Source organism: Pipra filicauda, unplaced genomic scaffold (assembly GCF_003945595.2).
Source record: "Pipra filicauda isolate LSUMZ 115617 unplaced genomic scaffold, ASM394559v2 scaffold72_size3293161_pilon, whole genome shotgun sequence".
NCBI lineage: Eukaryota > Metazoa > Chordata > Aves > Passeriformes > Pipridae > Pipra > Pipra filicauda.
Genome location: NW_024104898.1, coordinates 615,556 through 633,123, shown reverse-complemented (window position 1 = coordinate 633,123; position 17,568 = coordinate 615,556). Strand labels below are relative to the sequence as shown.

Genomic DNA, 17,568 nt, shown 5'->3' with positions numbered 1-17,568 from the left:
GGACTTAACTTTCCCGTGTTGCCAAGTATGCTTGACTTCTTTTGAAAAATTATAATACTTTTATTATATTCTAATAGAATGTTACGGCAAGCTGGTTCTAACAGCAAACTTGAAAACAGGTTTTAAACTAGTCAGGAAAACCAATATTCTTTTTCAATTCACTTCAAAAAAAAGCATTATTTTAGGTCATTTCACCACAAAAAACTCTGCTCCTTAAAAGGAAATAGTAATCTAAAATTAGTATATTTCTATTAGTAAAACAGAAATATGAACTTAATTCCTTCTAAAACAATACAATTTAAAATGCATCCAAGTTGTAAATTCAAGCTAGAATATAAAATGTAACAAATGCATTCTAGAATGCCAATAATAGAGAAAAATAAACACACAAACAAAGCCCACAATATATAGGAACACCATATGGGCAAAAGCTTCTGCTTGTTGCAGGAGTTCATTTCCTCAAAGAGAAACCCAGAAACCTCTGTTGAGCTGTGTCTCTGTCTGAACAACATGCTAGGGCAAAAGTGGAAGAAAATGTTTTTTTCTACTGTACAGTATTTAAGACTAAAAGGGAATTAACACTGATGTTATAAATGTTGGGGACAAAGGCTCGTCATGATTCATACAATGACTCAGAAGATGCTGGCACAGTTCTGGCAATCATTCACATATATGCTGAGAATCCTGTATTATTGACTTCAGTATCCTTAACCTGGATAGTTTGGCTAAGAGCTCTGCAAACACCATTTGGTTTCCACAATTCCCACCCAGTCCCCTCATTTTAGCACTGGCTTCCTATGACTATTAAGCTTCTCTCACAGCTTTTAGTGGCTCAGTTTGATGGCACAGCAAAATAGTTCTCAATTTATCTGATCATTACTCTTTGGAAAGCATTGCAGACCAAGATCAAGCAATACTACACTGTCTGAATTATACGACTATTTAAAGGAGGACCTGCAGCTTGTGGACAATCTAAAGCTACAGCTACTTTGAAATCTATGCATAAATAAATCAATGTCTTGTTCCAATAAGCCATATTCAAGCCTATGCTGAAGGCTGGATGAGAAAGAGATAAAAAAAAGGGAAAAAAAATCCCCTTTACAGTACTGGCAGAATTTAAACAGTAATGATCATCTACTTGATTCATTAGGATAGTCAAAGTTACCACTTGATTGGAAGTCACTGAAATCTGCTAATAAGCTACTGTACAGGGAATGCATCCATTGAAGCACATCTATGTCCTTGATATTTATATTCTCCTTTTTGCTTTATTCACCATTAGCAAAAGAAGGGTGCAGAAGAAAGTCACAGACCTTTTTTGCTCACATACATACAACAGTTTATTTCCTAGAGATTTTCAAACTTCAGGAGTGGCTTCTTTGGTGAAAAAGGGGAGGAACTGGAGAAATTCAGTCCTCAAAGCAACTGCTGTAATGCTGCTTATAAGAAATCTTATGACAAAAAGCATCTTTTCCTTCCCTCTTTTGATCGACTCTTGCAGAATAAAATTGGGATTACACAAACACAGCATAACACAACTAAAAGTGTTAGAAGGCTGACAGCAAGCAGAGGTTTTGGGAGAAAGACAGCAAGTAGCCTGCTGACAACAAAGATGCCATGATCCAAAATGGTCCCTGTACTGCCAGTCAGTCCTCTCCCACCTTTTTTTGTCCTCTGCAGCTGCAGGCAGAGACACCCCCCATCACACACATGTACACGCAAAATTAACATAATTTCTCTGAAACAGTCATAGCTACATGAATGGTTTATTTCCATTGTATCACTGTTTTAGCCTCATGCTTTATATTGTTTAATTTTTGTATTTTATATTCTAGGTAATCTATTCCCAGTGTATCCCTATTTCTGTCCCAACAGACATGACCAAAACTTCCAAACTCCAATCCAACTAAAACAATTATGCTTTCTTTCTCTATCTTCAACAACCGCAGGTTAAAACAAAATCAAAATAATAATAGTTTTACAGGTCTCTCATAAACAATTCCCTTTATAAACTCAAAACAAGAATATATATGTATATACACCTTTTAAAAACCTCAGCATGACTCAAATCTTCCTCAGGCTAAACCAGCAAAATTAGATTTGTTGTTAAGTTTTAGTAGGAACTGATCTACACTAAAGCATCTTTGATGAGCGCTGAGAAAAGACTGAGAGGCCCACACAGGAGCTCCCATAACCTGCAAACTCACTGTTCTCCCTGACAGGCAGGAAAAGTCCCTCACATTTCTCCCCTTCTGCTTGCCTACAAAAGGAACAACCCTCTTGCTCAACTACTTATTTAACCTTAGTGGGCTGGGAGACTACAAAAAGCAGCAGATTGTTGCAGGTCAGTATATGAGAACCTCAGTAAAGAGAACACCTAAACAGGATGTTTAGGGTAAAAACAAAATTTGGACAATTCAAAATAATTATTTCTTGCTGTCCAAGGGTGGAGAACCTGTTGAGGAAGGAAACTAATATGTAAAGGACAGAAGAATTTGAGCTCAACCCAGGCAAACTACTAAAAACAAAAATCCAAGAGTTCACATTGTAAGCTTAATTTATCTACAGCAATTACACTGCCTGATGTACAGAAAGTATCAATTCCACTGTGTGCAATAGTACCTGTTAAATGCATGCCTTGTACAGTTTTATTAAGTAGACCTGTACAGCTTCTGCATGAAACTTTAAGGCAACTTTACATAATAAAGACATGATTTTAATTCCAAATAAAGATCTCAAGTCTATTTAAACTATGTGGGAAGCTCAATCACTGCACAACTACCCGTTTCTCACTGTCTGCCACACTTAAATCACATGTAGAGATTAGAAAAACAGTCAACTACATAAAAGTGGGTTTGTTGTTTTCTTTGTTTGTTTTTTAATCAGGAACTGCTGAAATATTATGCTTGTACATAATCAGTGACAGCAACTAGAGAACTCCAACTGCGGGCAGTAAAAAAATTATAAAGCAGCATGCTACTAAATAATTGAAAATATGCAACTTCCAAAAATTACAGAAGTTTTTTTACTCATGGTACATTTACACATGTGAAATTTACCTGTAATGCCTGGACTAGAAGGATTAGATAAGGGTTTGGTGCCTTCTGATGACTGTTCTGTGCTTTTGGAAAGGGATCCATCTACAAGTATATCGGCTTCATCTATGTCATCACAGGTCCCTCCAATCTGAAGGAAATGAAGTTCTCCACCTAAAATCATCACAGACAACAAAAGAAGAAGGTTTAGACAGGCATACAGCTAAACTCGATTCACAAGGCTGGCTTGCAGTTGAACTGCTATGCAATTACGACAGCAACTACGCAGGACCTGAAACCAGTAAGATTATACAGGAATACTCATTTTGCTTTATCACTACAATTTTTTTCAGGGCAAATGCAAACCAGAACTTCAAAAATACTGCAGTTGGGAACTGCATTAAAGGTAAGACATTGGGGGGAGGCATTTTAAAAGGTAATTAACACAGGAAACCTCAATAGAGACCAAAATTCATAACCATTATGTCACTTTCCATAATCCAAAATATGTTTACAAAGAGAAATATTCCATCATTGAAGTAAAGGCCTACACTACCTCATTTGTACAGGTTACATAAATATCCTTTTAAAGTTTGATATTTGAAAACTGAAAAATCAACTAATTTCTCTGAATTCTCCTAAGTGGCTCTTCAAATTATTTCATCAAACCTAGAACTACCAACACTGATCAGGTCAACAGACAAAAGAGCAAGTCCAAACTTTTCAATGGACAAAATGTAGTGATGGAATTTTGAAATCATTCAAGGAGGTTGCCCATTATTCACCTCTACAGATACACATAGATGAATTCTGTCATTTACAGAGAAGTCATAGAACCATTTAGGCTGGAAAAGACCACTAAGATCATTAAGTGCAACCATTAACCCAGCACTACCAAGTCTACCACTAAACCATGTCCCTAGGCGTGACATCTACAGTCTTTTAAATACCTCCAGGGATGGTGACTCAACCACTTCCCTGGGCAGCCTGTTTCAATGCTTGATAACCCCTTCTCTGAAGAAATTTTCCTAATATCCTAGCTAAACCTCCCCAGGAGCAACTTGAGGCCATGTGCTCTTGTTCTATCATTTGTTAATTGGAAGAAGAGGCCAATCCCCACCTGACTACAACCTCCCCTCCTTTCAGGTACTTGTAGAGGGTAATAAGGTCCTCTTTGAGCCTCCTCTTCTGCAGGCTAAAGAAATCCCAGCTCGCAAAGCTGACACTGACTTACTCAGTTATCACAAAGGAGACAAGTTGAAAACCAGCACCATAATATTTCCCTCAAAAACCAGGTAACAAAATCAAAACATTGGTAATTTAATTCTGAAGTGTATTTAAAATCTGCAATTTGCATGACTCAAGAACTTGGTGGGTAATACAAACAGAACATAAGAATCATAAATCCATTCAAATAAACTACAAGCTTCCTTCTGGCAAACCAGTTACTGGTTCCAGGAAAGCAGCACTGGCACAAGCTAGAGTACACGTCAGAGACTAGGCCACCGCAGTCAAAGCCAATCTGGTGAGATGTTCAGTATCCTGAATGTATCCTGCACTCTGGAAGGAGTCTGGAAGAACGACACAATCATCATCAGTAAATCACAGCTGAAGGACATAGTTAAACAATATCCAAATAGTTAAAAGGAATTGGAAAACAAAGCCATATCACAGGAAACTATGCACTAGACAACTCACAGTCCCCTACTTCTCTTGACACTGGGCTGTAGAGGACGGGTTAGTTCTAAATGTGCAAGTTCAGAACGCTTGAAAAATGTCATCAGGAGAGCTACCCCAAAACCTCACTCCAACAAAATTTATACTATTCTTGGAGATTTTAGCTAGAAAATTTCATCCCAACTTATGGAAAAATAGAATGCAACTGAACAGGGACAAGTGAAAGTTACTACGCCTAGTAAGAAATAACTAAAAGAGCTAATATGGGATGAAGAAAAATCAGCTAGCCAGCAGTTCTGCAAAAGAGGCTCTTGTGAGTCAGAAGATAAACCTCCCTCAATTTCCTGCTCCAAAGTGCAAACATTTCATTATGTACACATGCACATGGTACATACAGACTGCAGAGCTGCTTAAGGAATTCTTCTGTTCGAAGACATCTGTAGAATTACTGTGCCTGGTTTTGGCTATCTCATCAAGAAACATGTGGACTGACTTGAGCAGGTCTTTTGGGAGGGGTAAGTAAGGGTTGGGGATTTTTTTCTTTTCTTTTAAAGTCCCTAAGGAAAGTTTAAAAGGATTGGAGATACTCAGCTGGAGAAAATAAATGATTGCAAAAGAACAGCATCTAAATAAACTCTGTCTTCCCCTTCTTTTTTGAAAAAATCTCTTTGCCATGTTCCTAATGAATATACAATCAGTATGACTCCAATGAGCAAAGATAATACAGGCTAAACACTAGGGGAAAAATCATCATCAAGGACAGCATGCAGTAGAAGAAATTTCACGACTAGGCTGTTAAATCTCCATGCTGAAGATGCTCAAAAACAGATCACTACTCTTCTGCTGAATGGGTAAGCGTAATTGATCCTGACTTGAAGATGATCTTTCAGCATCACTTCCAACACTAATTTTGATACGTAAAAACTTGACCTCTCTCCAGTCCTGTTAAACTCCATTGCCCAAGACGGTAGAAAATTGAAAATACTAAATTGATTCTTGAACTTCAAATACACAAGGCTGACAAAGCCTAATGACAGGGAAGACACAAATAAGATATCCAAACTAAATCAGAAAAAAGCTACGGAGTGTAATTAGTACACTACTTACAACTCAAGAGCAAGCAATCCGCTATAAATGAAAGGTACAAGATTTGGAGGAATCAATTCTTAAAGGTATCAAAATGCCATTCAGTTCTGGCAGGCTTGCCATAAGAAGTATCAGCACAGACAACTCACTTTTGACCTACCGAACTCCAGCCTGAAAAAATACTTTTTCCAACAAAGGGGAGTGACGAGAAAAACTCTTGTTATAATTTAACACCGTTAAAATGTTATAATGTAACACTTTTTAAAATGTCAGCTGAGTACAATCCAGCAATGCTTCACTCACTAGAAGGAGTTCAAGCACTCAAAGAGATGGTATAGATTTTAACACCTGCTCAAATCAGACAGTATGTGCAGAAAGTACCTTCTTCACCAGAACACCATGAACATTTCCACTTTTTATAGCATTTGTTTGGAAAGCCACCACAGCTTCCTATTCAATATTTCTTCAGAGCGCAGATACTTCACAAGGGAGAACATCAAGAGCAATGAAAGACAGAAAACTGACACATCTTTATGATCTTTTTAAAATACTCCCAGACACACAAACATGGACAAATTTCAAAACAAAACACAAGCAGAGATTTGCATCTTTATACTGAACTAAAATAGGTTCAGATATGTCCATTTTTTTACCTAATTCTGTATTGCAAAGCAAAGGTCAACAGAATTGTCTGAATGATAAACGCAGCTAAGCAGCTAAAGTAAGGAAGCGATCCAAAACAAATTCAACAAAGGAAAAAAGTAGAACATATTCTGTGGAACATCTTCTTAAGCAAATTTTTAGTCGGACTCTAATTAAAAAAAAGTTAAGATGAAAACTGAGATATCAGAAAGACAGTGACAACTCTAGCTCTGGAAATTTATGCATCCACAAGAAACTATATCTGATCCTCTTAAGCACCAGATTATAGGCTTTAAATATCATCAAAAGACCACCCTACAGCTGTATCCCTATTCAAAAACAATGCCTACTGCATAGTTAATGAAGAAATTACTTATTTCGTACTTATCATTTTGAATATTACAAAAGCATAAAATAAGCTGTCTTATATTATATAACACAAAACATTTAAACCCCCATACGATAGCACACAAAGTACTATTAAGAGGAATATTAACTACAGTCTACCTTGACCAAGGGGAAGAGAAGAAAGCAAAATACAAAGAGAATAAAGTCCACCATGTTTGTTTAACAGAACTGGAACCAAGAATATACTCGCACACTTCTTCCCAGAGGTCAACTCCAGGTAATCCTTGCAGAAACAGGTAAGTACCTGAAGCTGACACTGAGAGGTAACAATTTGAAGTGGGACTCACAAGGATGGATGACATCAAATGCAGGTCTAAAACATCATCACGGCTAGGCTTTGCGAACGAAGATTTGGGTGGTCTAAAACACCTCTACATTAAACCACTCCAAATCTAAACACCCATTCACACAGAGCTTCCTTTTTAGTCATATCTAAAAGACAGCTATGGAAAAATTGTATGATGTAGCAGGAGAAGCAGAAAAAAAAGAGAGGTTTTTCTGCATCCAAAACTTTCAGGTATTAAAGTACCTCTTTCCCTGCCCTCACCATCCGAGCAAGTAAACAGGAAAGAATATACTGCTCAGCTTATATTCCTGAATAGTTTTCCAACAACATCCAAACATTTCCAACGTGTGTATGTTCCAAAACTTCCACTTAACATTTTCACTTACGTCTTTGCACTACAAGCTTCTTTCTAGAAGGATTGAATACATCAATGAATGTTGTTATTCTGCTTTCAATACACATCTTCCTAATGCTGTCGGACTGCAGGCACTATCTTATATGCGGTAATAAACCTAGTGGATTAAAAACTCAAAGTGATTTTGGAAGAATTTTAGAAGAAGCCTAGGAAAACTGCATTTGAGAAAAAATATCAATAATAAAATAACCCATCTTCATCCACCTAGCAGCTAGGCAAGAAATTTTACGCACTCACGGCAGAAAGTTTAAAGGGTGATTACGATTCAAGACAACAAAAATTATGCAAAACCTGTTCTGTATAAGAAGGTATTCAAATGTACGACAGGATGCAGAATTTAAAAAGTTATATTAATAGTTGAGGTTCTTGATTTGCTTTTTCTATTAGTGTTCCTGAATTTTATGCCTTACAGTTATTTATAAACATTTCAGATCCAAGTCATTCTTTACAAAGCTTCACATTTTAGCATAAATGTTTTGACTCTGAGGCTTCAAACATACCTAGCACCAGATCCTGAAATCCAGACTTCTAATGGACATTGATCCCTAAATAGTTATGATGGCTTTGGGACTTAATTTCTTGAAAGTGAGAAAAATTACACTGGGAAAAGTGACTGAAATGTTAAATAAGGACTAGAAATTGAAAGCTTCTAAAGCATTAATACAATAAAAATAACAAATTCCAAAGTCCATTTTAATACGATTGCAGAGCAGAAGATGGAAGTTCCAACCAGAGGTGCAATGGGTGTATATAAGAGATAAGAATAATCAATGGATTTTTTTTAAGTAATCAAAGTACTATATTCAAAATAGGAAACTTGTGGGCTGAGGAGTACCTGTAGCATACTGGACTACAGAAGAAAAAAACCCCAAATCTCAGCCATCTTCAAGGCAGCAAGAACAAAAGAAGTCCCAACAAAGCTATTTATAAATTGCTAGATGGATATTATAGTACTGAGAGAGATTAACTGAAAAAGCAGAATGATGTGCTTGTCTGTTATGAGGAAGATGAAGTATCCTCCACTCAGTAACAGAGATGGTGGTTGTCTAGGCAGAGACAAATACTCCAACACACACAGAATAAATGCTTCCAACTCAACAGACCTGTTATCTTACACTCCATGTCCCAAAACAGGTTCAGATTATAGCAAATGCTACAAGAATGTAATTACCATACACAATAACACCTGATGGGAAAGTACAATGCACAGTAACAATAAGCCCTTTAACTTTCATCAAGAAAGACAAAACAGATTTTATGCAAGACAGAAATTAATAGTAATACAATGCTGTAGATAAAAAAAACACCTTAGCAAGGTTTGAAGTTCTTTGTAATGAGATTGCAGTTTGATCAGCTAAGTATAGGTAAAAACATTATGACGTGGATATGATATACTAACAGTTTTCAAAGGCAATTAACCTTTCAGTTCCATCTTAACCAGGAAGAAGCGTGCATTACTAAATACAGCTGAAACGGTTTAACAGACATTTCTTCAAAAGTAGTTATGAAAAGAGAACAATTTAGTAAATATGAATGTTACCACTGGGAATCTGCAAACATAAATACTAGTTGCTAACATACAATATTTTCATTCATATTTGATAAGCAAATCTAAAATCTCCACTTCTAAAACTCTTGGTAGGTAAGTGATAAACATGGAGCCCTTAACAAAACTGAGATTTTTACACTAAGCTTGACTTTATCTGTTGGAAATAACAGGTAAATTTGATTTAACAACTACTCATAGGATGACTGTGTCATCAGTGTGATTTCCAAAGAAGGAAAGGTATCGATTTAAATTCTTCTAGTAGAGAGAAAGTTCAACGTGATATTGGTGGGAATTAATCTGCAATGTATGAATCATCCCATCAGCTTCGCCCCTCTGAGAGCCTAAGCATTTCCACCAGAGCCGCATTCAACTGCAGGAGAACTAAATAAAACACTGGTGTGTGGAGGAACTCGGATGACAGGTAGAGCCGTTTCCTCTGGTCCAATGTGACACAAGGGAAGTGGGAGTTCTGTGGTGGTTTAGGGACTTCTATTTGTTGCCTGAACTTGAGTTACACTCCCCTCCTACCCACACCTCCTTCCCCAAAATGTCTTGTGTTCATTTGAAAAAAAAGATTTAATAATCCTGCATGGATAATCTGGCTCTCACACTCAAGAAAGTACAATCCCAACTGCAAAAAGCTGAAGCAGAACCAGCAGCATGCTACCTGAATGAAGATACAAATGACCACTGGAATAAGGTATAAAAGCATTATCTTCTCTATCCTCTTGAATATCATCAATTACAGACAGGAGACATCTTTCAGAAATGTGATTTCTTTAGCACAGAAATAATTACTTACAAGAACTACTTTTATTTGTTTTGGACTTAAGAAAATCTGTGCTTCCACAAGGCCAAATTTACCAATACATTGGACACATGCAAGAATTCTTGCCATTCTAGAGATAAAAATCTACATTTAAGGTGAGGAATTAACTCAAGTCTATGCTTCCTAGAACAGAATTAAACTCTATGTAAACTCAATAAAATTTGCCTATTACTGTTCTGAAATTTTGGTTCTAAATTCTATAATATAATCCAAATACAGTAAAATCAATAATTAAAAAAAAAATTAAAGAATAGTCTTACCTTTGGTGCATGCACATAATCTGTCTGTGCCCGAACAGTATATCACAGAGACAAACATATCTGGTTCCTCAGTGCCCTCTTTTTTAGGTGGCTCCACTTTGGCTAGAATTTCAAAGTTCGAAAGATCTAATATTTTTACATATCCTCCCTGAGTAGTTATTACCAGGTGTCCAAGAGTAGAGATCTCAGATCTTCTTTCTCTCCCACTGCCATTTTTAGAAGTTAATTGTATTTCCTCTACAGGCTCCTCACAGTCGTCCTCTCGATTATCCAATATGTCTGGTGGGAGCAAAATCATTGAGGTAATTGTGTCTTGGGGGTCTTTGATATGCTGGATTTTTACTGGTTCCTCCTCTAGAGTAACTACTCTAGTGGCGTAATTCATCTTATAAAGCACTAGGTATCCACCACTAACACTTCTCTGTTCAGGCTGAATTATTAAAGGAGTTGGTACATCTGCTGGTGACTCATGCTGGATTACATCAATACTCGTGCCATTCACTACAGCGAGACTTGATTCTAGTTCCCCCTTCCTTCTATTACATAGTGCCGAGTTTAATTTATTTAAATTATTCAAGGCCTCTACTTGATTTATTGCACTCAGAGATTCGACAGGACAAGTCCGCAGTCCTACTAACAGATGAACTCCATCTGCACAAGGTGTGATTGAATCTACACACAGGTTCTCCTCCTCTGCAAACTTTGGCAGACGCAGGCACTGAACCAAAGTCCCAGGCTTGGGAACCATGGAGCTCCACTTGTCCGAGTCCGGAGATGTTAGGTTGGCTGCAGCATCTGCAAACTGCTGAATGTAAGTCACAGGGGGATCCTGTAACAGCAATTGTTCCTGACTGTCCAGTTCCATTTCAATGATCTGTGGAACTGTGAAACCATCATCATGTATACTTTTACTCATAATATTGTTCATCTGTGAAAAGAGTTTTCCTGCTTTTTCATCAGATTCCTTAATGCTGTATAGCAACAATACAGGCAAAGTCCTCCTTACTAGAGGGGAATTCAGTTCTGAATTAGTGCAGGATTCATTGTCAGTTGATCCCTGTTCCGAGACACTCTCACCTCGAGTCCTACTTAAACCATCCAGTGATCTCTGAGAGTTACTGCTAACAGGAGAGGTAGCAGGTGATTTGTATGTTAATAGACCTCCAGCTAATAAACAAGGAAAGGGAATGTTGTGTTGTTCTAGATGTTTTTCCTTCATCTTTTCACTCTTACAGTTGGCCAAACAGGGATTTGCTCCAAGTTCTTCTAGATCCTTAACCGTGTCTTCCAGAACATTTGCAACGATTTCCCACTGAAGTTTTTCAGGTTGCTGAAGAACGCTGAGAGCTGTTATATCAAGGCTGACTTCCATAGTTTCTTTCTGTGATGTATGCCCTTTAAAGCAAAAATGTTGAACATAATACGTATGCTTAAAAAAAAAAGGAATAATATTGCACATATTGCTGTTTGTTGAAAAAAAAAAAAATCTTTACATCTCATGCTCTTTTTTTCCCCACTTGATCATCCTTACTCAAAGACTTAAACTGGATTATGGGAAATAAACATGCAATCCTCCCCCCCATCAAAATTTCTGATTAAACCTCTAAGAAAATGACACAAGAACACCAAGCACAGCACTGTTCTGCTTCCATATGAAATACTTATTCAGGAAGAGAAATACTTTATTGAAGTGCATACCCCCACAGAAACAATCAAGATATAGGAACTCTTTCTGGCAATCCCCTGAATTTAAAGGGTTTTGTACAGCTGTAATTTGTTCCTGTTCTAAGCAAGTTCTTTCATCTCGATTTGTGTGCTTTATTGACAGCAAGATAAGCAATGACTGTTGTCAAATAAGACATTTATTAACCAACAAAGTAGGGTTTTTCTTTCCTCCTGTATGTAATCTCTCCACTACACAAACAGTGACTTAAATACTAGCATTGCTTTCAAAGTAAATCCTTTTCCTTTTTTCTAATATGGTGAATTCAATACCATTGGTTTTGACAAACCTTTTTTAAAAGCCTGAGAAGAACAATTTCCCCTTTGATGTCTAAACTACTACATAGGTCAGATATAACCTACCTGTCACAGATTCTGATCTGGAATGCTCTTCACTGTCTGAATCCTCCAGTAGGTCATCACTGAAAAAAAAAATAAATGCATGAATGACACCATGTATACAGTAACTGCATGGTTATATTTATTTTTAAAAATTGTAAAAAAGCAATGTTTATTATAACTGGACATTCCTTTAGTTGGCACCGTAGAACCACTGATCAGTTCATCACAGACACTAAAAACATAAAGACTTTTTTCCTCCATTATCAAAACAGTAGACCAGCTTTCTGTTTGCCTCATTCTACTACTGTATTTCCTACAATTCAGACATAAATGCAATTAAAATGAAAGCCAGTGTAGTGCTTCTAAAAATACTACCAGATTAATCATTTTTTTGATAAAAGCGGATTCTGTTCAAGAAACCTCTTGAAGAGAAATAGGCCATTTAGTAATTCTAAGAATATATTAATAATTTATGCATCTGGCTTTTCCAATATAAGAAATTATTTCCTATTAGAGGCTCCTTACACACAGGAAGAACAGTAATGCCTTTGCAGCTTCAGGTATAACTACTCACAGTACCAAGTCAGATTCTCAAATTTCAACAAACTGGATGCTTCGTCCTCACATCCAAGAAACAGATCTTTTTTGGTCCAAACCTGATCAACTTCACAACATGACAGAGAGAATTGAATACTTTGAAGTAAAAGGTCTTAGTTCTGAGCAGTATGATTGCACTATCCTTCATTCATCCAGCTCTTAAAATTGGTTTAATTCTTTAATTCTTAAAGAGTTCACAGCCCTAAAGCTACAGCAGAAGTCCAGGCAGCTATTAGGCCCCACCTGCTGATGTTGCCCATGTTTCTACATACTCTCTTCAGAAGAGCTTCATATTTTCTCTGCAGTACTGTAGATATCTCACCAAGCTTAAACTCAAAGATTTACTTTCCTGTGCATGAAGCAGCACTGTAATACTAAAGTTTAAGAAGAAACATTCAGAAAAATAGCAAGACTTCCCCAAATACCTTCCATCCTGAATTTTTCAACAATTATTCACTCTTTTGTTTGAGTTTTGGCAATATGAGAAAGGAGTTCCCAGTAAGAGACTGCAAGAAGCATAAACGAAAGAATACTATTTTTTCTCATGTGACTCTTTCTGAGGACTGGCATACTCTCTAGCTTATCCAAAAGCTTGGAACAGCACTGTCTAATTGTTTATAGACTATGTACATATGTATTAAAGGCAAACAATGAAGTATAAATTCCTAGCACGTCCACATAACTTGTTTTCAGAATGATATAAGCAGAAATCACGGAAAAGCAATCAGAGGAAAGTGTGTTCCAGAAGTCCATGAGTAGCCTTTACTTTCAAAGTCTGAAATGGATAATTCGTAACTAAAATAAAAATCCAAAAACTGATCCAAAACTTATATTCCTTTCTCTTTTCAACCTGCCTCTGAAACACTAGCACAGGGCAGCAATGAGATCTGCAATGTCTCTGCTAGAGGAGTATACAAACTGGAATAGCAGGAAACTGGCTTTAAAAATAGAAATTTAGACTACTGTTTTTCAAATGTTGAATTGTGTACAGACATACAGTGACTAAAAATATTATGTCCATGAAAAAAAAGTTTACCGATCTTTTGTTTCACAAAGCATAACAACTAAATGGTATTTACCACTTACACAGCAGCATTTTGTATTTCTAATTTTGTAGATTGGCATACCTGTCTCCTTCTAATTTTGGTATATCTGAGCAGCTAGATGAGTCTTCTAACCATGCTAGTGTTGGTCTCCTTGAGTCAACCCCTGAGCTCTGTTCTCCTGATAACATAAGTTGCTGCACAATAGCTGGATCATATGCATTGATTTCAAATTTTAAGTGGACCTGAGAAACAACAGAAAACAGAAGAGGTAATTGATTTGAATCAAGACATGCTTAATCAGTAAATAATTAATAAAAACTGACTGTTTTTATTGCATACCTTCATAAGTTTGGAAACATCCCATATGCAGATCTTTCCTCGTTTTGTCGCAGCAGCTAGAAAATGAGGGCAACTTCCAGATCCAAAGCAGGCTATTCTGTCAGTGCCATCTGTGCAGGGAAATTGTGCTGGACTTGTTGCCAGTGTGACTGAAAGAGGTACATTCTGAGTGTGCTCACCCTTGACAAATGGGCAGTTTGGGGAATGTCTCTCATGTTCAGACCTTTTCGCATTAAAAACAAAGAGAGCAAATATTGATTTCTTGCTGTGAAAAATACACGCATCACATACAAGCTCAGCCCCAGAAGTAAAGCTGAAAATGAACTGTTTGAACTGTATTGCAGTCAACCACACAAGAGACTTCTGAAGCTACTAACACAGCTTTCCCTGCTGATTCTCAAGAGCAGACTGTATTAAAGCCTTTGATCACTCAATGCACATTCATATTCAAATGGATGAATCTACACACAGTGCTATTAATACAAGTAGTCCATTAAACAAACATAATTATTCTATAGGCAGGAGCCTATCATGTCCTCATGAAGTAAAGCACAGATTAAATTCTACAGAATGTACATTAGAATTCCAATTTTATGAGCAAGATATCATAAGTAACTTTAGAAGCAATGTTTTACCTTTAGTTCTACATTCACAGTTACAAAAATGAAAACTGAAAACAGTCCTGAATGACACACTGACGAAGAAGCATGAAGAAAGCACTAATTTCAATATACAACTAAAGCAGAGACATGAAAGAACAATTACATAATTACAAAATGTCTGTAAACGTTATGTCACAAGGGAAAGGAGTAGACAAAGACTTTGAAGACAATATTATAAAGGAAAGGTTTCCAAAAGGTCAGGAATCTGATGTGTTCAAGTAACAATTATAAATTACTAAATAATCAAGACAAAAACTATGTTAAGAACTCTCCAATCAATACAAATTCCTGCATTTCTGTCACTACGCACAATTTTATAATTTGGGAAACTAGCAGTGGATGTTGCAACTTTACATAAAAGGCAAATATGCACTGCAAGGCCATTAGAGTTTATGGACTTGAAAAGAGACGTGATCTAGTCACAATCATATAGAAGACTGAGTTTAGATCCCTGCAAATTGTTTCACGGAACAATTTGAAATCAAAGAGCAAATCAATATTAAGAAATAAAACCAACTACCATTTTTGGCTTTAGTATTATACAGAAATTTGACCTACTACTGCAAACCATTTTGTGATTTGTTCCATGGTATCATTTTGGAAACCCATTCTCGTCAATGACATGCCCTAAACTCACCAGAAATCCCATCGAGATAATGTTGATTTTTGTCCTTCAAGGATTTCCAACCTCTTCAGCACAAAATTACGTCTACTTCAAACATCATTAAACTTACCAAGGTTCATCTGTAGGTTCCCAGCACACCAAGCACACACTACAGGTAAAGCACATGGCTCTGTCATCTCCTGATGAAGCAGGCTATGAAAATAAGAAGAAACACTTGAAATTTATACATCTATGTACTATGGAACACTTTAACTAAGTGATCAAGACTTTTCTGCTAGTGACATAGTAAAGCACCACATCAAACATATAAAAGGCCAAAATTATGTACTATCAAGTGGCAGTATTTCACATTAAATAAAAAAGGATACACTACATTACTATAGAAGGGATTCAGAGCCAACATCCATGCAAGTAACTGCATAAAAACCACCAACATAGAACAGAACTGACTTTTTTTAGTTTGGAAAAAGTTCACAAGGTTCAAAAGTTAGAACTGCAGCAGAATAAGTGTACCTCTGCATGCTTGGATAAATACAGGTTAAAAAATATTCCTTCCAATCTCCTAGGACATAAAAGTATTCTCTATTACTCCTATGCAAAGAACAGTTGTTACTAGCAGAAATAACTGAGGAAAAACAATGGAAATTTCCAATCTCCTAACATTTAGCATTCTCATGATCTCGTTTCAAGACATGCTTGGGAATATGCAGACGCAATTCCAATATATGAATTTCCTGCATTTCTCCTCCTGTATAAGTTTAAGAAATCCTCCAAAAACTTTATCCACTTGCACCTATCAGGCTTCGTAGTTGACGTGAGGCAGACAATATTGCTATCAAATGATAGGCACTGCCCACCTGTCATTATCTAAATCCACACCATAATTATTTTTTTTACAGTAGAAATAATTTCAAAGAATGAAAAACAGAAATAAGCAAAGGTAGTGGAATAAAGTGTTGAGGTTGTATTTACTCACTAACCCTAACAATTTAATGTGATCTAGGACCTTTGTTTGTTATAATACAGTGTAAGTTCTACTAAGAAAGTATGGTTAGAGAACTCCAATGTCAAGTTTATTGTTTTTTTTGCTTTACTTGTAATATAAAAAGGATGTTTACTCAACAATCTAACAAGGAGAAAGAGATTCAACATAACCAACTTCATCTCTATAATTGTTGTTTAACTCAGATCAATCTGATATTTAGAGATGTTTTATATGCTGAAATTCAGAACAGTGTTTTCTGTGCTCTGTACAAAAAAGAGAAGCAATCTCAAGGCATTAAAAAACTCTGAAGCTTAAAAAGCAAAAAGCACTGGATGACAAAGTTTTTATGGTTTATGCATCACTGAAGGAATCCATCAAAAAAAAAACCAGCAAAGAACCTACACCTTTTTTCCCCTGCCCCCTCAGACCTTCACCTCAGGAACAAATACTAAGAACAACTGAACCTTTTACCTGGTGATAGAACCCAGCTTGAGCCATAGGATCTGGCTGTGCCCACCGATAACCCACATGAGGCCATGAAGTGAATGTCTCCCGTCTGTTAGCTTCACTATACATCAAAGACCTAGAAAGGTGAAAAATTCTACATTATCCAAAATTGACACTTAAAAATAAAAAATTAAACTTTTTTTAATTTATGAAATTAATTTAGTTTATGAGATACTTTCAATGTTTTAGTAACTGTTAGAAATACCAGAGATAATTAACTACAACTTATATTTCAAAATATAATTAACCATTACTGAAAAGTTATAAACTTCCCTCACTTGAGTGCCCAAAGTACAACCCCAGAAAAAGACCAAAAGCAGTACAGCAATCTACAGGCTTTAAAAGCAAGATTAATAAAATAAGATTCCAGGTAGCCTATTTGGTCTAACTGTAGAATAACATTAGATACCCAAAGCCACACTGCATCTAAGGCAGATGGAGAATCTAGCCCAACAGAACTAGAGAATTGTTTTTTTTTTTTAATATGACAACTACTGCAAAAATTTGGGTGTATTAGTTGAACAGATACGAATATGCACATTTAAAAACACTCTAA

General features: G+C 36.4%; 1 protein-coding gene across 3 annotated transcripts in view; it reads right to left on the bottom strand.

Moving 5' to 3' along the window:
- The window catches only part of BIRC6 (baculoviral IAP repeat containing 6), a 171,858-nt gene that overhangs the window by 134,354 nt on the left and 19,936 nt on the right, over nt 1–17,568 (bottom strand). For all 3 annotated transcript variants that reach the window (XM_027735004.2, XM_039389497.1, XM_027735005.2), the window contains exons 5-11: nt 16,977–17,088; nt 15,630–15,712; nt 14,234–14,456; nt 13,976–14,136; nt 12,273–12,331; nt 10,188–11,582; nt 3,060–3,209 (exon numbers count right to left, since the gene is read on the bottom strand). In XM_027735004.2, the coding sequence (XP_027590805.1) occupies nt 3,060–3,209; nt 10,188–11,582; nt 12,273–12,331; nt 13,976–14,136; nt 14,234–14,456; nt 15,630–15,712; nt 16,977–17,088 (2,183 nt within the window). The remainder of the gene's footprint in view (nt 1–3,059; nt 3,210–10,187; nt 11,583–12,272; nt 12,332–13,975; nt 14,137–14,233; nt 14,457–15,629; nt 15,713–16,976; nt 17,089–17,568) is intronic.